Source organism: Patiria miniata, unplaced genomic scaffold, assembly GCF_015706575.1.
Source record: "Patiria miniata isolate m_02_andy unplaced genomic scaffold, ASM1570657v1 HiC_scaffold_24, whole genome shotgun sequence".
Lineage (NCBI taxonomy): Eukaryota > Metazoa > Echinodermata > Asteroidea > Valvatida > Asterinidae > Patiria > Patiria miniata.
Window position 1 is genome coordinate 18,589,162 of NW_024037063.1, and position 21,641 is coordinate 18,610,802.

Sequence of the window (21,641 nt, forward strand, 5' to 3'; positions counted from 1 at the left end):
CTTTCCAGAGAGTGGAAAAAAGTCTGATATAGAAAAAAAAACATTTTGTTTAGATTTAAACGAAACTTACAAATTGTTGTTTTCGATTTAAACCACACAAATTAAAAATTTGTTGGGAGGAAATATACTGAAGGTAGATGACTTAATTTAAAAGAAAATAAATGAAATCAATATTTGAAAGTAAAAAATACCTATTTAATTAAATAAAACCATATTTATACCATGAAAACAATGACGGGAGTTAGCTGTGTTATCCAATTCTTTCATTATCCACGCGTTCAGAAAAGTAGCTTCAAAAAAAAAAAAAAAAAAAAAACTTATTAAAAGTGTTTTTCATTTCTGGGGGATCACTAAAAAGTTCACAGGAGAAAAAACGTTGATCCAAACAATTGTTCTTTCCCCACAGTATCATGTATTCAGAAATCTGGACGTATTCAAAATATGGAATTTTTTTGCGTCTTAATATGAATAGTTCATGCGGTACCCGCTGCTATGTACATCAAATTCGAACCAGCCAACAGATCCCGTTAGCTCGTTGGTCGAGTGGTAAGACATCTGCACTAGAAAGCAGGAGGTCGTGGGTTCGAGTCCCACCCGAGTGATTTTTCCAACCTTCACTCCGGGAGGTAACACACTGAGTATACAGTGTTTACATGTCGATGAAGGACAAAACCTAATTTTATATCCAAAATAAAATTGCCAACTCCCCCCGCCCCCCCTTTCAAAAAGAAAGCCTTCTCTTTTTCGTCATGTGGTGGCGCTATATCAAGACAACGGTCGCTTTCTTTGATCTGGTAACCATCTCAACTCGGGCACAGTCTTTATGAATTTGAAAGTTGTTGACAGTCACTGACTAATTAATTGATTTTTCAGCGGAAAACTGGATGGAGCAGCACGCACCGAAATTGAATGAGTGTTTGCTCTAAAAACAGTGACTTTATATGCACGAATTGCAAATTGTCATTCGCTCAATTTGAGCTTTTTTTACAGTTAGCTAGCAACATAAGGTGTTGGGCGTACTGGTTGTCACTTCTTGGCACTTGTCCAATCTCTCCAGTTATTCGGTTGGACGGATTGGTGTCAGTCACCCACCACACAATGGTCGTGTTGGGTGTTGAAGAGTGATTCATTCACTGTGCAGTGTGCATTTGGAATCAATGAACATGATGAATTGAATGAGTGTTATTGATCCGACTGCCATCGAATAAAGTTACGGTAACGTTTCAAACAAGTTAAACAGCCGACGGTGGACGTCATGTCGCGATCGAGGGCTGTCAACGGTATTTTGACGGTAAGTTCAAAGTTGTTTTCATGGAAAAAATGTTGCAACCTGACACCAATTCAGCGGTTGTGTACAAAGTCTATGGGGAGTCAAAAAAAAATTCTAAGTAGGAACAAAATTGGAAATGTTTCTCAGTCCCAAATTCATGTCTTTTCAACATTTTTGCAATGACTGACCTTTATTGACATGATTGATATACAGATATAAGAAGAAAAAAGTGGTGTCGGGTTGCAACATTTTTTCCGTTTTCATCAGAAGACAGACATTAATTTTCTGGAATTTAAATTGTATTAAATTATTATTTGTTTTTAAATAACCAAAATCACATTTTCCCTGCACTGTGCACAAGACCTTTGCATTGTGTCATCAATCACTCAGTCAATGTTGGTGTGCTTGTTTAATATATTATTTTTGTTGTAGGCTTTAAATAATTGTACAGAACAATAGCTCGTTATTATTCATTTAAACATGTTGTAAAAGCATGAAAGTGAAATTTGTATTTATAAAAATTTGGGAAATTATTTGAATTTTTGAATTTAAATGCAATTTTTGTTATGGTACAGTTGGTACTGCTGGTAAGTTGTCTGATAAATGTTTCCCAACTGAATTTAACTTTAAGAAGTATGAAGGGAAAGGTTTCGGTTTTATGAAAATGACTACACTAGTACAATGTTTATACAAGATTTTCGATAATAGGGCCTAAGTCATCATTTTTTTATCATGATAATTTTTTAAAAGCGGTAAAGATATTATGCGTGTAGGATAGAACTACTATAATAAGACACATTTTAATTTTTAGGCTATAGTTTAGTTCTAGCTTTAAATATTAATTAATATGGAATTTTGCGATTGGGTGAAATATCGGGTTCTGCCCTTCACAGATGTATTTTTATAAACACTGTAATTTGTATACTCAGTGTTGTCCCGAGTGATCGTGAGCAAAATTCCCAAACTACTTGGGTTAGACTTGAACCCACGACCTCCTGCTTACTAGTGCAGACGTCTTACCACCGAGCTTGCCGGGGTCCGTTGGCTGGTTCAAATCTGATATAGCAGCAGGTACCACAACCAAACTATTATCAAGAAGGAAGTTTGCGTTAGGGCGTGTTAGTTGTAACAAACTCCTACTTTTACATTTTCTTCTTTTGGTCTTTTCAGAGTAAGAATGAACTGGACGAGATCAATCGGAGACTGAAGCAGAACGGCGTGGATCCGCAGATCGGCGATCAGGCCAAGCTCAAGGAATTATGGCGTCTGTTGACGCACACCGAGGCTAACCTCGCGACCTCTAAGCAGGCATTGGGCGAAGCCGATAAGCAACATGCGGTGGAAATGCAAGAGGTGAGCCAAATGTATTGCAAGATTTAATCTGTTGGATTGCACGTGTTTATGGTGTAAATCGAAGACACAAGTGCAACACCATCGGTGAATTGCGGACAGAAACTGAATTGAGGACTCCTCGGTTGGAAAACGTGTACAAAACCAATGAGAGCTGTTGCGAAAAGGTTTAAGTACAAACAAAGGAAAAGGGAAGAGGAACAAAAGAAAATCCTTGATTTACACCATAAACGTGTGTGATCATGCAGAAAGGTGATTGTCCGATCAGTCAATACTGTAGAAAATTTCCTCAATAGTACTTTTTTTTTTAAAAAACAATCACTCAGAGCTGTGATACAGCGTGTCCCAAAAAAATGTCCCTCTCATAGACCACAGAATAATTACCAAAATCAAGTTTTATACTCAATTAAGTTTACATATTTAGAAAGCCCACTTAATTTGGTAGTTCCTTTGGAAATTTTAAAGGTCTCACTTCATTGGTTTTGAATACACAGGCTCTTATGTAACAGCAGTGCTTTCCGGCCCATTCCAAGTTTGATAAAAAGAAATGCACACTACAGACACACCATACCTTATTCCATGCTTCACTTTTATTTCAACAACTGTGTTCTTGTTTTTGTTATTAGCCTAAGTAACTAAAGTCAAGTTCATTTACTTTTTTCAAATGAAAACTAATCAAAGTTCAGTTCCACTGGTCGTGTTTGCTTTCACAGGGTGTGTTCCACTGATGGTTTGTCCTTCAATGTGCAGAAAATGTAGCACTGCAAACTCGGAATGGGCTGAAAAGCACTGCTTTTACATAATAGACTGTGTATTCAAAACCAATAAAGCGAGACCAATGACATTTTCACAGAAGTAACAAAATTAAATGGGCTTTCTAAATCTGAACACTAAATTGAGAAAAATACTTGATTTTGGAATTAATTGAACAGTCTATCAGAGGGACATTTTTTTGGGACACGCTGTTTAGAAAGAAAAAGGTGATTGACCATATGAAGTGTGATAGACTGATCAAGCGAATGCATTTCTACGCAAATGGGAGTGATAGTGCAGCCGTAGATTGAAAATTTGAAAGATATTGAAAACATGCAACACAAGAAAATAGACTGGCGCATGAAACAACCAGTCCACACACTGTCTCAGACTCCTTCAAGTAAAGGAAGTGAAAAACATCTGGTACCAAGTCTCTATTTCTATATATTTCCTTCATACATGCCACCAGACTACTGTAGTCAATCTTTTTCCAAAAGTTGGCCATGTACCAGTCTAGCCTTAGGCTTCAAATTGAAATCAGTTGGCTTCACTCTCGGGTGCAAAATGTTGAAGAAAATCTCCTTTAAAAATTGAGTTGAGCTTGAAATCAAACTTGAAATACTGAGGACCTTGTCTTTGCCTCAAGAAAATTTTGGAGAATTTTGTCAGCTAAAGAGTGAGCAAAGTTGGCCTGAGTTTTTTTTTGCATGTTTTTCTGCAATCAAGGTCCCAGTCTGGGTCTACATTTGCTAAGTCAGCATTTCGGACTAAAGTCAAAGTCATCCAGTTTCTTGTAGTTGGGGTTTTATTCCAGATTTTATCTGATTATGGAGTAAATCTTTTCATGAAATGTCCATTCAGATGAACATTTCATAAACTTCCTAGTGTACATGCATGAATGAAAAGGTACATCGATCTTCAAATAAACTTTTAGTGTTCCATCCCCAAAAACTCCATGAATTCCAAAATTTAGTAAACTGGTCCCAACAACGAGATGTGGCGCAGCAACTAGATCTTCAAATAAACTTTTAGTGTTCCATCCCCAAAACTCCATGAATTCCAAAATTTAGTAAACTGGTCTCAACAACGAGGTGTGGCGCAGCAACTAGTCACAATACCATGACTAGTTGCCTAAAAAGAAATAGGGGGTCGTGACTATGAAAATTGGTCACCAGTGGCAACTAGTGCTCAATGTTTCTGTTTAAAGAAACACAAGAATGTAGGTAATAATTCTTGGAGTTTTTTTTATAATTTCTTCAAAATATACTATTTAAGTACTGTAAACTTGTACCGTGTGTGAAACAAAAAGAGCACATTGAAAATACAGATGTATTTTTCAAAAATCTGGGAAACAATTGAGAGAATAGTGTTCCTTCTACCGTAACTAAGACTCTAGAATTTAAACAAGTCAGTGTTAGCCACGTTAGCTGTTTGTTTTGTTAACAGTACATTTTATACAAGTTTCGTTTTTTAATGATCATCTTTTATCTTGCGGACTAACCAAAATATTTTTGTAACCACGTGCGAACAAGCATGTTCTTTTCTACCTGTTGCCATACCAATCACCTTGGGAGACATCTCGGTGACCTCAATTTGACCCCTCCGTGGAGGCAATTGTAAATTACACCTTGTTGAACATGTATGATCACCTAAACAACCATATACCCCAGGTAGTCTGGCCCCCCGCAAAGATCTTTGGCTGGGTGTTGAATTTCATGCATTTAAGAATTAAGAATGGTGGCACCATACCATGTAGCTACATCATGTGTAACGGTATTACTAGTGCAGACCAGTAAGTAAATTCCAATAGACCTCATAGACAGTAGTAAGGGAGGCGGGGGTACGGGACCAAAATCGAAAAAATCTGCGGCGAGCCTGGACACGCCGCTCTCGATTTTGGAAAAATAGGGGAATCCCCCGATTTCAAAAAAAAAAAAAAAAAAAAAAATCCTGACGCCGAGAGAGAGAGAGAAAAAAAAAAAAATCTCTGACGCCGGGAGAAAAAAAAAAAAAAAAAAAAAAAAATCCTGACGCCGAGAGAGAGAGAGAGAAAAAAAAAATATCTCTGACGCCGGGAGAAAAAAAAAAAAAAAAAAAAAAAATCCTGACGCCGAGAGAGAGAGAGAGAGAGAGAGAAAAAAAATATCTCTGACGCCGGGAGAAAAAAAAAAAAAAAAAAAATCCTGACTCCGGGAGAGAGAGAGAAAAAAAAAATAAAAATCTGTCGTCGCTAAAATGAGGTGATGTCACCACCACGTGACCTTGAAAAATATGTCACCACCACGTGACCTTGAAACGTGTTGAGGCACGATAAAAATTTGGTGTAAACAACGCGACCTTGAAAAATGTGTGAGTCACCACCACGTGACCTTGAAACTCGAGACAAAAAATTAGCTCCTCTACCTGTAAAAAAGGTAGAGGAGCTGTTTTTTAATATAAAAATGGAGAGTAATATGTTTAGACCGACGAGTATTTGAAAAATGAATAAAAAATAATATCGGTTTTTATTAAATAGATGGAATACTTTGGGACGTCACAACTTGGGGATAAGTGCGATCATCATATAATCATCGAGAATGGTTTTTTAATTTGTGAAACGTGCGGTGAAATAGTTTCACGTTATTTTGATTTTTCGGCAGAAAATGTGCAAGAAGATCGTATCAATTGGTCAACTTTAAAGAGAAACAAAAGAAAAACTGTGGAGAAACTTATTTTGTCTGTTTGTCCAGAGCAAGACTCGGAAGATGTCCAAGAAACAATCAATAAATATAACGAGCTCGTTAATTACAAAACATTGAGGGGAAATGGTTGCGTCAAACGGTCATTAATAGCGGCGTGTTATCATCACGTCGTTGGATTAGACAAAGAACGAGTTAGAGATTTATTTAAAGTGACTCAAAATCAATTTAATAAAGCACTAAAAATATACGATGACCACTACAATAAAGGCGGGGCCGAGGGCGTAGCCCTAAGAGGTGAAATAGAGGTATAACTCGGTGGTTCGCTTTCATAATGTTTATTTACCGAGAATTTGAACTTGTAAGTTTTTCGATAAGAGATTTTTTTTCTTTTGCCAGCCGTTCGTCTACCCGTTTTTTAACTTCTTTTTCAAAGTCTGTATCGTTTTTAATCTTTTGAAGCTTTGTGCTGGTCTTTGTTCTAATTTTCTGCTTAAGCTCGTTAAATTTGGCGAGCTCTCTCGTAATCAATAAGAACTCTTCGTGCGATATATCTCCGTCGTTGATGGCTTGAGACACATATTCTTCAATCGTGTTAAGTTTGGAGTCTGCTAATATTTTAATCTGGTCGTGCTTTTTTAGCTTGGCGGATAATCGCCTAGACGCGATTCTAAGCAGAATATCTACACCAAAAGCGCCTATAAACGTTCCTTCTAGCACCAATCCAACGGGGGCTGATATAACACCCAAGAGAGCGGGAATACCGACAGCCCCCGCTATAGCCCCCAATCCTCCTAATCCTATCTCTACGTAATTAATAGTGTCGATCATTCTCTTAATTTTTTTATAAGTGCGCTCTCGGTGGTCTCTCTCTTTCAAGATTAAAGATCGAATCTCTTCAATCTTTTTAAGTCTGTACACTTTTGTTTCTTCGTTAACGTTACTATGTAATTGGAGTACATCTCCAGAAATATCGGGGTATAACGTTTTACCATCTACACTCATGTTTTTAATATAAAAAGATTTTAAAATTAAAAGATCTCCAACTCGATCATGATACCCTCACCCTTATTGTTGAATACCTGTCCTTTTTCACCGCTGATAGAAAATGTCAGTTTGTCGATTATACCGTTTTTAAGATTTTTGAATCCCTCGGCTCTATCAATATCGGGTTTGCGCGTAGCCACGGGTACGATTTTTAAGATGTCAGAAGGACGACCATCAAAAAAGTTTTCACTCGTACTTAATTGCGGGCAGCGAATAAACAAAAATTTAAACGGATTAACGTCGTAAGACCCCGTATACACCACTCTGGGTACCAGTCTTCCTTTGGGTAAATTGAGTAATCGAGATACTTCTCTGTTCAAGCGCAATTTGAGATTTACGTCGGTTATCACCAACGTCACCTTTTTAGATTCTCTAAATATTCGAAAACTTACCCCGGGTATAGAATTTAAAATGAAATCGAACCAATCGACGTCGTACCACCCCGGTGCTATGATGACCGAACCGGTGACTCCGAGTGGCAACGGCTCTAAATGACTCGGAGGAATAAAATCTAAATCCTCACCCGTCACGATAAGACTTCCCCTGATAATTACCCCTGCTTCCCTACTATCTCTCAACTCGCTCAATTCGCTCGCACCCATTTCTCCTTCAATAAACTTTAAAGCCAATTCCTCACCTTCAAAGATTTTTCTTTCTCTAACAAATAATATTCTTACTAAAGATTGAAGCGTATTAAGTTCTAATTCAGTTTTTGGTATTTCTGAATTCATGGCGGCTAAAATCAACCCTCGCCGTTCAGCTATAATAGCTCTTTTTCTTTTGTTTGATTCTAAAACGGATTCTAGTCTATCGTCTTCGTACGCTTTTATAAGATCGTTTATAGTTTTTTGTAAAACATTTTCATCGTTAATTAAAAAGTGGTATGGTATATCGGGTAACAATCGCTCTATAAAATCTCTATCCGGCGTTCTTATGTGTACATCTGAAAGAAACTCCGCGGGTATGAGGGGAGGTTTATCCGTGGTAAACGCGGGTCTCCCATCTATTTGCGTAAACCAATCAATCTCCGTGGCGCTGGAAATATTAAAATATCCGGCGTTAAACAACACCCTTTTTACGCGTATATATTTTTGACCGTTTAAATTATCTACGACGTCTTCTAATTTAAACGTCTGCTCATTTTGAAACAAGTGAAACGAATGCATTTATTTTAAAGTCTTTTTATATTAAAACTGAAACTAAAATAATGAGTGATTTTAAGTCGTTAAAAAAGCAGATACAATCGATAGCTGATCAGGTAGCGAAACAAGTAAATCAAAATGTAGCTAAACGACAAGATACCACCCCAGCGCTTGTACTAGACAGTCCGTATCTCACTGGCAAACTCGAGATTACGGTCAACGCGTCCAACACGTTTTTAACCCCGTTTCCCGACTTAATCTCGGACTATAAAATATCTCGCCTCAATACCAACGATGCTGTACTTCGTTGGAAAATAGACCCCATGTCTTTTTATCAAAATCAGTTAAACTTTGCGATCTATTGCGCTACAACGGGCTGTGGTGTTGGAATCGATATTTTAAACTCGAACAACCGTTACGTTAAAGCCTTATTTAATTTTCATCTATACTTTACGGTGAGAAGGATATTAAACGACATAGCCGTAGCAATACCGGGAGAAGACTCGTTTGACGCTCTCAGCAACACCTATGATCGTGGAGCATTTACCAACATCTGTCGGACGTTTGCCATCGATCAAAATAAGTCTTTTAAACAGACGAGAGATCAAAAGACTTATGGCTTAGGTCGGCTTTTTCTTTGGAACGAAAAAACAAAATCGTTTTTACTCTTACCGTTAGACTATGATAAAAACACGACCACACTCGACGATTTTATCAACCCCACGGGTGATAAAAATTGGGGTTTAGACGATCCAAAAAAACACGATGCTTTTTTTAAGCATTGGAAGGGTTATCTCGAACAAGACGACATCGTCAAAATGGCTTGGTTAGATTTTATACCCGCCAAGAGTTCGTTTACCTCCGCGGGAATCATAAAGATCAACGAATCGATCAGATCTTACGTGTACGCTTTACTCGGTGCGCAGGCTCAAACAAAAACGAGCGTATTATCACCGGGCACCGGATTAGACGCTCAGAGACAATTTAACGTCATCGTTGAAGATATCATCAATGCAGTAGACGACATGGAAACGAGTATCGATCAATTTCAAGACTCTTTGCAGTATGCCAGAACGCCTTTAAATTTTGTCGTGAAACCGGGGTTATATTTAATTCCATCGGATATGAACTTGAGGGTTGGAACGCACGACGGCTATAACAACAATCTTCAAATCGCTACCCAGAGTATGAACACTGGTTTGGTACCAGATTTAAACTCACAACCTCAACCGGACGACTCTTTTGATGACACCGATGACGTCGCGCCACCAACACCCCTAGAGCCTATGACCGATGTTGTATCACCAACACTAACACCAGCACCAACACCAACACTAACACCAACACCAACACCAACACTCACACCAGCACCAACACCTGCACCAACACTAACACCAACACCAACAGTTTTAACCCAACCCACGAAACTACAAACTCACCAAGACGAAAAATTATCGTTGACGGTAGGAATATTAGCTATCGTTGGCATGGGTATTTTAGCTTACGAGGCAACGCGATAAGTCACACTCTAATCTCACAACACAAAAAAAAAGCCTTACCAGCACAAAGTTGGTAAGGCTTATTTTTTTGTTTAAACTTGATTACAACTACCATCGTTTTTGCAGGTACGCAAACACCAAGGCCCCCACACCCAAAAACAAAGCCCACACGTGTTCGGCCAACCACGATACGGACTTACTCAGCGCGTTAAATATCCAACTCAGTACGCTGCCTATGATACCCGGCAGAGCACCCAATGCGCTCACTCCGAGTTTTTGAAGAGCAGATGCAAAATTAGCGAGTTGTTTTGAAATCCACTCTTTGATACCGCCTTTTGGTGGTGTTGGTGTTGGTGTTGGTGATGGTGCGGGTGGGGCACCCACACCTCTCACGCTAGCGACGATGCTACTCACTATGGTGCTGATGGCTAAACTCAAAGCGGCTAAAATACTCACTACGGTCACACCTTGTTCTCTAAACAGAGTTCTAATCTTTTCTGCCAGAGTCGTGTCGTTGCCTAATATTTTATTAATCGTTTCTTTGATTCTAGCGATCTGACTTTTGAGCCCTCGTTCGTTGGTTTTTGCGGTTTCTAATCTGGCGGATCTTTCGACGTCTAAGTCGCTCAATTTATCGTTTAACTCTCGTCGTTCTTCTTCGCTGATCCTATGATCACCTAATTCATGTTCGGCATCAAATATCTCTTGGTCTAGTTCTGCGAGACGCGCTAAATTAAGTTCTAGGTTACCTCTCAACGTCTGAAGACTTTTGTCTAAACCCTGGAGTTCTCTGTAATTTAATCCTTCTGTTTGAGCGCCGGTGTCGCGTTGTAAATCGTCTATAATCTCGGTTACCTCATCGGTGGCTCTGGGTAGTTCTGTCATGGGGATACTCTCGGGTTGTACCTTTTCGAGTTTATCTTTTAGTTTGACAAGTAGTGTTGGTTTATAGTCAGCGATTTTGAGGGTGTCGCGAATAAATGCGGTACCATATTTATTTTGTAAGGTACTTAATTTGTAATATATTCTTTGACCACCTCGTCTATAAGATAATGGTTCTCGACCTTTATATGTTTTAACGTATAGATTTCTGTCTTGACCAATTTCAAAATCGTTGGGGTCGATAAACGCGGGGTCTATATTATTTTGTTTGTAAAATGAATCAACATCTTCTTTTATTACTTTTATAGATAATCTGCTTATTGTTCCCGTGCCGAGGACGCTTTCTGTGTCTACCGGTGGTGTAGTAGTATCAAAGTCGTCATCTACATTGGTCTCTGCTACATCATCATCGTCATCGTAATCGTAATCATCAACAGGGTCAAAGTCAAATCCTCCCTCATCCATTTATTTAATAAACCTATTTAAATTATGCCGTTTTCATTATACTGCCCGGTAGTATACCCTGGGCCACCAACCAATTTTGCGTGGCCAGAGCTCCACTTATAATACCCGTCAATTTACCCGCATCTTCTACGCTTAGTTTGCTTAAATCCGGCGCTTTCATTTTGAGTAGTTTATTTCCTACCATGGCGTATCCCATCGAAAGACCCGATATGACGGCTCCGTGATAAATCGTATTAGCTATTCCGTTGGTGTCAAAGTTACTCATCGTTTTTAATATAACAGTTTTTAAATTGCTGGTTTAGCTACAGACCTAAAAGGTCTGATCTATTCCATGTCTAGCGTTTTGGGGGCGCTGGGTGTAGTGGGTTGCGTGACTGCCGGCACTGGCTGTACGGCCGGCGCAGTTGCCTTACTTTTTAGTAACAGCAACCCCACTCCTATTATAGACGCTATAGCCCCCCACATCACCCAAGAGTTGTAGTCCGGTGAGCTCGTAGCTTCGTCCGATGTTACGTTCATTTTTGCTAATTTTAATTTCATCTGTCTATTGTGCTCGGCTAAAGCTTTACCCTGCTGTATTCGTTTAGGATTTTTAGTCTTGGTCACTCTCGTTACCGTCGGTGACGACGTTGTTTTTATCGGTTGGGGCGTCTCTGTCTCTGCTGGTTGAGCTGTGATCGGTGCTGTCGCTGCTTGTTGATCTTCCATTTATTATATTAGGTTTATTAAATTTCAAATGTTTTGTTGTGATAATCGTAGCAACTAGGGGTGATATTAAAGTTCCGTACTTGTAACAAACGTCGCTCAACATACCAGCCATACTCGCGCTTATAATAGGATCGGAACTCAAGTCGTTGGTGAGTTCTTCTTCAGAATCTATAGTGACGTTATAGCCTAAAACTTGTACGGGTGTAACAACGGCTAACACTCTCGAAAATAAACTCAAAGTGTATTTACCAACGGTTTTAACAATTTCATTTCCAAATTTAGTTTCGTACAGATGATATAATTTGTCGAGTTCTTTGCTGTCAAGAGCTTCGATATATTTAACGGTGTATTCCTTTCCCAAGTACTTTCTAGAGTTTCCGGCTGCTACGACACCGCACAAACGATCTTTATGTTCTGCGTTGTGATCTTGTTCGTTCGTTAAAGTCAGTTTTAGGTCCTCCATTTAATTAGAAACGAATTTAATTTTGTTGTGGCTGTTGCAACTTTGTTACAAAGGCAAAGGTACTCGTAGGTGTAAAACGATAAATTAATCGATATGACGATAACAGCCAAAAACTGCAAATACTCGAATATTGCTATCATTTACTAACAGCAAAATGTATTTTGTTGACGTTTGTTGATTAACAAATTGTAATACATGTATAGCTTGTTGAATAGGTTGCTATTAAGCTAGGTCATATTTGCTACTAAGCTAGGTAATTTAACTTGAGCACCTTGCTTATTTTACTTGAGCACCTTGCTTATTTTACTTGAGCACCTAGCTTAATTTAGTTGAGCAGTTAGGTTATTAACCTACTCAAGTAGCTCGTAACTAACTGGAGGTTCGGTGTACACGACTAATTTACTATATTTCACATCTCTCAAACGTCGTTTTATATAATCTCGTTCTTCAATGGGTACGACGTCGTTTTCGTCTAACGCTTGATCAAACGATGTTTTATCTTTACAGTAAAATAACGCTAACCATGCCGTGTTTTCTCTATAATCTTTTAAAACGCTGTTGTACTTTTGGGTCAGTAACCAACAGCTGTGATTTATGTGTCTTCCGCTAAACGCCATCTTGCTTAGCGCGCACGTCTTTTTACGATATTTAATCTCTTGATCCGAAGAGCAATCGTCCACGATAAACAGCGTGGCAACACCTTCGAATATTTTACTGTAAAAATCGATCGCTTCGTTGAGCGTCATCTTGTACAAATCCGGATCGCAGAGGTATACCTCGGGATCTGCTTGAATCCACTTTCTTTCGATGTACGTTTTGTTTTTAAATATGGTAGGGCAAATGATGACTATCGCTTCAAATGTATTTTTATAGTCTGACTCTAACAGATCCAAAATCCATTTGGTTTTACCCGAATTTGTTTTGCCGACGATTAAAGCGCAATGCGGTTGTGTCATTTTAACTTAACAGAGATTTAAAATTCCCGTCTTCCAAGTTCAATTGAGCATCCATGACCAAAAATACGTACATCGTGAGGTCACCTTGACTTTCGGCTTCTCTGTTAAATTGAATGTTGATGCCTCCTCCGTCTCCGAGTTTCCTACCGGATCCGTGAGCGGAGTTGTCGTCGTTACTTCTAAAATCGAGCCACAGACCGTACTTGTCTTTTAGGTAGTCTCCGAGGTCAAAACCCGTCAAATTCAAGTCTTTAGCTACTCCGCGCCCGCTTTCGGTATCGCTGTCTCCAAAGAACTTGCTAATTTCGTTCCAGTGTTGATACTGAAACATGCCTTGACTGTAGAGTTGATTGGGTTTACCTTCTACGGTCACCGATGTTTTGGTTAGTTTTGGATTGTAAAATCGCTGCGGATTTTTGACCGCGGGATCTTTAAACAAAAACAAAATACCCTTGAGACTCCTGATGGGTTGATTGACGCTGACGTTCCAAAGCGTGTCCGATTTGTTGACGGATCTAACTTCTAGCGAGTGGATTTTATCAAACAGATATTGCATTAACCCCTTGTGTTTATTCCTGATGGTGATAGCTAGGTCTCTGTTGGTCACCACTTCGTATTCGAGAGACAAGTCTGAGATAGAATACATCGCCGCCGTATCTGAACTGTTGACTACTTTTTCGTGATCGTTAAACTTTATCTCGTACGTCAGAGGTTGTTTTAAACCGCTGGGGTAAAAAGGGTGATGCGAAGTCAGTATGTCAATGTCTAGGGGAATACAATATCTGTTACCATAGGCATCCGCGATAGCCTGATCTTTACCGCTGTTGGCGCCCGCGTTAGCATCTCCAGCCCCAATTCTTAGTTTAGACACGTTTTCTTTTTCTATGCCCGAGTACGCCATGTTTCGAGTTGCCGAGCTGTTGATCCAATTGTCTTTAAAGTTGTGATACACGTCGGCGTTACGATAACTTATAATTTCGTGACCTTGAAGCCTGACGCTGATTTCACTGACTAAATTTCTGGCCAAATTGCTAAAAATGGTTCTATTGTCGTCGCTTCCACCGTCGAGTTCTAAACTAAAAGCTAATTTACAAGTGCCGGGTACGATCACGTCGTCTACGCCCAATTGAGGAAACTTAACTCTCAGCGTTTGCCCCGCCGATATACTACTAGGATTGTGGGTAATGACCACCTCTTTTCTCTCACCCTTGATAGATCTGGGTATTTTTAATAGCCTGCTGGGATTGAGCTTTTTTCCATACGCATTCATTTTATTTATACGAGTTTTAAATTTAAAGATATCTGTAAGCCAAGAAGCCCACCAATAGCGTTCCTCCCGCGATAAACGCCAGTTCTTTTTCTATTTGTTGGTCGCTAGGCTCGTAAAAATCTTCGAGTTTGGGTTCGCGGGGTAACTCGACGTTTTCTCCGGTCATTTCGTTGTAGTAACGCAACGCTTGGTCTACGTTGGAAAATGTTTGTTTAGAGGCATTTTGTTTTCTGATACGTTCGTTGAGAAAATCGAGTCGTTTTGTTCGTTCTCGTTGCCACTGATCTCTGGCGGCCGAGAGTTGTTCTGTCGCTAAATCGTGTCTCTTACGCTCTTCACTGCCATCATCCCTTAGACTTGAAAATAAAAAGTTTGAACCCGAAAAAGCTAAGGCGTTTATGATCGCACCTCCAACCATCATTACAACAGCTGACGCCATCTATTTAATGTATAAAGCCTTTTAAATTATTATTATAGTAAATGATGGATAAACTTCAAAAACTGTATTATGGCCCGAGCGGTTATTGGAGAGGTGAAAGCGCCGTCGACCATTTACACGATAAAACCAAATTCGATAAAAAGGTAATCAGGGATTGGCTTAAAAAACAAGCGATCTGGCAAATTTATCTGCCGGCTCCTGCGTATGTACCCAGGCCTACGAGTACTTCGCGAGAGTTTGAAACACCAAACGACTTTCACCAAATGGATGTGCTATACCTACCCTGGGATAAAGTAAAACGCAAGACTTATAAATACGCTTTGACGGTTGTCGACGTTGCGAGTCGATACCACGAAGCAGAACCTTTGGTTTCTAAAACGGCGGATTCCACCCAAGATGCTATCGTCAAGATTTACGCGAGATCTCCTTTGAGTTACCCTAAAACGTTGAGAGTAGACGCCGGTACCGAATTTAAAGGCGCATTTAAAAAATGGATGACCTCAAAAAACGTCGAGATTATCGTCGGCGAACCCGGAAACCACCGATCGCAGGGTATCGTAGAAAGATTTAATCGAACGCTAGCCGAGAGACTGTTTGGTCATCAGTACGCTCAAGAAATGTTAAATCCCGAGAGTAGAAACACGCAATGGGTCGAGCGATTACCCAGCGTGATCAAAGCTATAAACGATGAAACGACGAGATTAATAGCTAAAGCACCGTCAGAGGCGGTTAAACTAGAACAGGTCCGGCAATCGCCGGCTAACCCCGTTAAAACAAAAGAGCAACAATTACCGCAAGACGCTATGGTTAGATATTTATATTACCCGGGTGAGCAAGAGGGTGGAACCTCGAGAAGAGCCACGGACCCCATTTGGAGCGTAGACATTTATAACGTGGAAAAAAGAACGAGTCAATTTAAAATGATTAACGGTAAAAAAGTCACGACGGGTCCTACTCTTTATTACCTTCAAAACGGTCCAAAAAGGAGTTTTGTGAGACAAGAGCTTCAAGTCGTACCCGAGGACACGCAATTACCGCCTAATTAATATCTAGATTACGGTGACCATAAGCGAGCGTGTGTATTCCATCCGGTAAAATGTACCTCTTGGTATCCAACGGACTCAACGATAGTTTATTTTGAGATATGGTGTAAAGGATGTGATTTTCCGACCGAATGTGAGTCATCGTTTCTGTTTTAGATTTATTTTTAAAGATGCAGTCGTAGTAGTGCCGGTGTTTTAATTTTTTGTCAGTGACCGATTTTGTGACCCCCTTGGCTTTTTTAAGAGTGATGTTGTTGTCATCCGCTAAAATCGAGTACATCTTAGGTCTTATGCAAACGGCTTCTTGAATGACCTTACCTCCAAACTCGTCTTTAAATTTACCGATCACTTTCTTATTGGTTGGATCGTACAACTCGTGATCCAGATTGTAATTTGAAAAGTCGTAGTGTTGCCCGTGAGATTGCATGTCTTTGTATATGTCATCCGTGTAAACGACAATCAACAGACTGTCCGTATCCGTATACATCAACCTGATTTGATCTCCGTACTTGTCTTTCAATCGGTTGTAATAAAAATCGTACATCAGCGTCTTAGAGAGATCTAAGATGCTCACTCCGCAGTAAATGGGTTTGTTTAACAAGGTTTTAGTCTTGTACGTTTCGACAAACGACAGGTTACATTCTGAAAACGGCGTTGTTGTTTTATAGCTCGGTTTTTGAATTATTTTTTTGTATTTTTCTTGATCGCTCTCGTTATTGTCTCTCAGTAGGTAACCGTCAATCCTGTTTCTGACGTTTTCCATCGTCTTACCAAACACGCTGTTATTCATCAGTTTAAAAAAGTCTTTCTCAAAATCAGAGGTTGCTTTGGTTCGGAGTTGCGTGTTTTTATCGATGTAAGATTTCATCCAAGGCGCTTGTTTAAATTTTAACACGCGATGCACCTTTTTTAATTTCAAACCTAGATTGAGGTATGACTGCAACGTAACGTAGTGCAACACGTATTTTTGTTTTGGATTGAGCGTACACGTTAATTTTTGTACGTCGCTACTAGGTTCGGTATCCAATAAGTCATTTTGATAATCAGACATCCAAGCTTGGGGTATGACGATGTTTTCTGGCGCTAGGGGATAATCGTTGTGCTTTGCGTGTAGATTGTGCGGGTAATCGAGGTCTACTTCGAAAAAATAACCGGTGTTGGACGTTTTCTTAAGCGTTAATATTCTTTCTTCGGTAAACGGTTTCGAGGGTGTCCATTTAAAATCGCTGTACGGTAGATATTGACTCATAGCCCAACCGTACAGATTGTTGGCATCCAGATAAGCGATATAACTCGAGGGTTTGTTTGAATCGTAGTCATCGAGATATTGATTATTGGCTTTGTGATGTCTCATTCCACCCACGCTCGATATGCCTCCTCGTTTTGCTTTTTCAAAAAATAAATGTTTGTCTACGTCTTGCAATAGTTCGAGTTTAACTTCCGAGTGTTTTAATAGAGCATCCCACGACAATCCGGGTGCGGTAAAATAATTGGCTGGATCTAACCCGTAGTTTGTAATGCACGTTCTTCTAAAGTTTTCAAATACGCCTGCAAGTAATAACGTATCGGTCGTCACGTACAAGTCGTGATATTCTCCTAGATTTTGTATATTAAACTCGTTCCACACGCATTGAGCTCTGTCGTAGTCTTGTTGCGATATATGTTCGTCTTTTAGTCTGCTGTAAAACTTGCCGATGGGTGGTAGGCTGGTCTCTTGAAACTTATCAAACGAGTTCATATATTCGTAGGGATAAATTCCTTTTTGTAATAGCAAGTCAGGATGTTTAAAATGCTTTTTGAGTAGCTGAAACGACTCTTTTGGGCAAGCTTTCACTAATTTATCCAACGACGATGCCATAAAACTAAACGAGTCTAAAAATCGTAGATTTCCTATCGAAAACGAAATATACTTTTCTGAATTTTTAGCGATCACTTGTATTTCTGTTTGACTATCGTATTCTGAAATACTCTGCATGATCAAGTGAGCGTCGTAATTTTGTAAATTGTGAAAAAAGACTGGTATCGGTGTACAACCGGGTTTAATTTGTAGTTTGAGGTTACAATAGGCGTGTGCGGCACCTCTATATTTACCAGTGACGTGGCAGTGATCTCTCACCTTTCTAAATTTATTAATGCTCTTTTTGCAGTCGAGACATTTAGACTCGATAAATCCCTTACTATTTTTGTACTGATATTTTTTCTTTTGTTTTATCGTCTTGGGTTCTCTGGGTTTCTGACACTGACAGTTGCTCGAGTAATTGGGATAAATTGGTTTTTCACAAATCCAACACGCGTTTGTTTTATCGTGATGGTCTTTAGCTCGCTCGTTAAATTTCATGGTTTGGGGTTTTTCAAATATGCAATTAATATCGCTTTGTAATTGTAACAGCGTCGTTATAAATCTAGTTGAAGCGTCTTTGCCTCTATAAGTCTCTTGATACACATTTTTACCGTCGCATCGGACGACAACTAGCGAATAACCGCTAGCTTTGTGAACGTTAATCTTTTTTGTGTTTGTCTCTTTGTCTGAGTGAGTAGGTTTAGATGTTAGTGTCTGCGTGGGTGTTGTTGTTGTTTGTAGTAAGGATTCAAAGTCAGCATAAATGACAAATGGTGCTTTTTGTTTGTGTCTATAGTTTTTAAATTCTAATATCGGTACGTCTCTTTCGCCTGGATGTCCGTCTATGTATTTTGGTTTACCCATAGGAAATACAATCTTTGATGGATGCGCATCTATACCCTTACAATCGGCGATATGTCTGTCCAATTTGTTTTGATTGGTAAAATGGCATAGACATCTTCTACAAAAATATTTCTTACATTTATGTTTTGTAACGTCGTACATCAACCTCGTAAAATATTTTATCCAACAATAGTGATGCTTGTCACCTTTAGAAATCAAAAGCAGATCGATCTCTTTTGCCCCGTAGTTTTTAGACACGTATAATGGATATATCTCACCCTCATAACCGTATACGTTTATCGATAAATTATTTTGTCTTTCTATCTTGGGTATCTGATCGACCGGTGTCGGAAAGTCAACGCCTTTAAAACTGAGTCCGTCGTCTTTGGTGTATACAACGGGTTCTTCTTTATGAATTTTATATTTAGGATTATTTCTTATTTGATTTTTTACTTTATCCGTATACAACTCAAGAGCAGCTCTCAAACACCATCTCAAACACTCGTCGTCTTTGTTTTTGATGTTTATCATCGCCTGTTTAATTTTAAGATGTTCGGGTAGGTTTATGTAAGAACTACCTCTCGCTGGATTATATCTGTTGATGTTTATGTATAACGCCATTATCTTTTTTAAAACCCAACCCGATCCTTGATTCGTATACCTTTCATCCTTTTTGAATAGCTCTTCGATCTCTTCTCTTAAAACCTGTTTTATTTGACTTTGATTTAAAACGGCTTTCGGCTTGCTATAATGAATAGCTTCGATCGTTTCGATCGTACCATCCGGTTTGGTTTTTTCGTATTTTATTTTGATTGTGAGCTCCATTTTTAAACCTCTCAGCTCTCTCAATTCTGACTTGATTTTATTGACTATTTGTTCCTTGTGCGAATCAAAAAACTTGATTAAATCATGGTTATAAAGTCTGGGGTTTAATTCCCAGTTTCTGTAGTAATTTCTAAACCTTCTCGTTTCTCTAAAAGCTGACTCTGTAAAGTATTCGGGCTGTCTGTATGTTTTAATCGCCGAGATTAAATCTTTTTTCAAAAATCGTCCTTTATAACCCGTCGGTACGTATTCTAGATTTTGTTCGTCTACAATCTGTTTGAGCTCATGTAGTTTCTTTTTCCTCAAGTTTTTAAATTGACTTTCATAATGTTTTATCCCCTCGATGTAAACTTTACGAGTAAGAGAAACATTTTCATTGTGCGGTATACTATACCGCTGCACGTAATCACGCAGTGTGGCTTTGTTCCATTTAGAATATCCTTTGACGGTCGGTCTAAACATATTACTCTCCATTTTATTATAGGAAATATAATATTTTTTTTCTCATTTTTTTTGGAAGACAGACTTTAGATTTATAAGCAATCAGACTCACCTCATTCGTGCCTCAACACGTTTCAAGGTCGCGTTGTTTACGCCAAAATTTTATCGTGCCTCAACACGTTTCAAGGTCACGTGGTGGTGACTCCCACATTTTTCAAGGTCACGTGGTGGTGACATCACCTCATTTTAGCGACGACAGATTTTTATTTTTTTTTTCTCTCTCTCTCCCGGAGTCAGGATTTTTTTTTTTTTTTTTTTCTCCCGGCGTCAGAGATATTTTTTTTCTCTCTCTCTCTCTCTCTCTCTCGGCGTCAGGATTTTTTTTTTTTTTTTTTTTTTTTCTCCCGGCGTCAGAGATATTTTTTTTTTCTCTCTCTCTCTCTCGGCGTCAGGATTTTTTTTTTTTTTTTTTTTTTTTTCTCCCGGCGTCAGAGATTTTTTTTTTTTTCTCTCTCTCTCTCGGCGTCAGGATTTTTTTTTTTTTTTTTTTTTTTTGAAATCGGGGATTCCCCTATTTTTCCAAAATCGAGAGCGGCGTGTCCAGGCTCGCCGCAGATTTTTTCGATTTTGGTCCCGTACCCCCGCCTCCCTTACTACTTAGACCATTATCATGTTGCGGCCATCATGATTTTTTTTTCCATTCATAACAACATAACCAAAGCGAGGCTGGAAGGGAAAATAGTCTGGTTCCTTGTCGCACAAGAAACACCATTCAGTACTTTATTTGAAACATTGGAAAATGACTGAAATGGTGGCTGCATGATAAAGGTATATTGATAAACGCCCTCACTTAAAAAAAAAATGGAAATTTAATCAGAACTCTCACAGGTGATCAAGACTTACATTAACTTAGAGCGTAATTAATCCTCTTTAATTTTCTGTTAAATTTTTGAGGTTAAAGCCTTAAAAAAATAGTTCTAATTTTGTATGGGAAATATGAGAAAAAACACCCTAAAACTACCTTTTAACCTTGACTACACGCGGACGCCTCCATATGTTTGTACAAAAAAAAAATTGGCAAAAAAAGAAGAAATTCCCTACCTACATTTGTACCGTCCCTATTTTCGAATGCCATGTAAATGGAAGCAGAACTCTTTTTTTTGCGTAACCAATGAGTTTGGATGAGTTTTCCATCCAAAGAGGATCATCCCTTGAAGAAAGTTGACAAAGTTGATAGAATATTCTTCAAATCTTTGTTTAATCTTTGGTGATTTCTTGGGGTTTTTTTTAGGTGGAGAGTTACATGGAACAAGTTCGGCATTTGGCGGAGGAGCGAGATGCGTTGACCCAGGAATTCGAAATGGAGAACGAACAACTGAGGAAAGATTTGGACAAAATCCGCGAAGAGATTGCAGATAACAAGAGAGAAGTGGCTCAGCTGCTGATTCAGGTAAAAGAAGAGACTAGGCAAGTCTAGTAGAGATGGTCCCAGAGGGCATAAACATTCAAAATGGCTTTTCACTGGAAGTCTTTTCATGAATCTGGTCTGCAAACTTAGCCGGATTTAGCCCATTCATTGGTGTTACAGGTAATCCTATATGACAGCACTGCTCGGCTCCCGTCAGCAGCCTACAGCCAGTCTTAGTCACAAGTGACAGTCAGTCAGTCAGTCAGTGAGATATTTCCACGGTCATATTTACTTGTTTCTAGTGCTGATATCTTAGATA

General features: G+C 39.1%; 1 protein-coding gene across 4 annotated transcripts in view; it reads left to right on the forward strand.

Annotated features, from left to right (window-relative positions):
* Positions 1-856: 856 nt before the first annotated feature.
* LOC119732632 (myosin-10-like) overlaps positions 857-21,641 on the forward strand; it is a 66,020-nt gene continuing 45,235 nt past the window's right edge. For 3 of the 4 annotated variants that reach the window (XM_038206251.1, XM_038206252.1, XM_038206250.1), the window contains exons 1-3: positions 858-1,291; positions 2,441-2,623; positions 21,206-21,364. In XM_038206251.1, coding sequence (XP_038062179.1) covers positions 1,256-1,291; positions 2,441-2,623; positions 21,206-21,364 — 378 coding nt within the window. In that variant the 5' untranslated portion in view covers positions 858-1,255. Of the gene's footprint in view, positions 1,292-2,440; positions 2,624-21,205; positions 21,365-21,641 lie in introns of all 4 variants that reach the window. The other variant, XM_038206249.1, reaches the window with a different exon arrangement.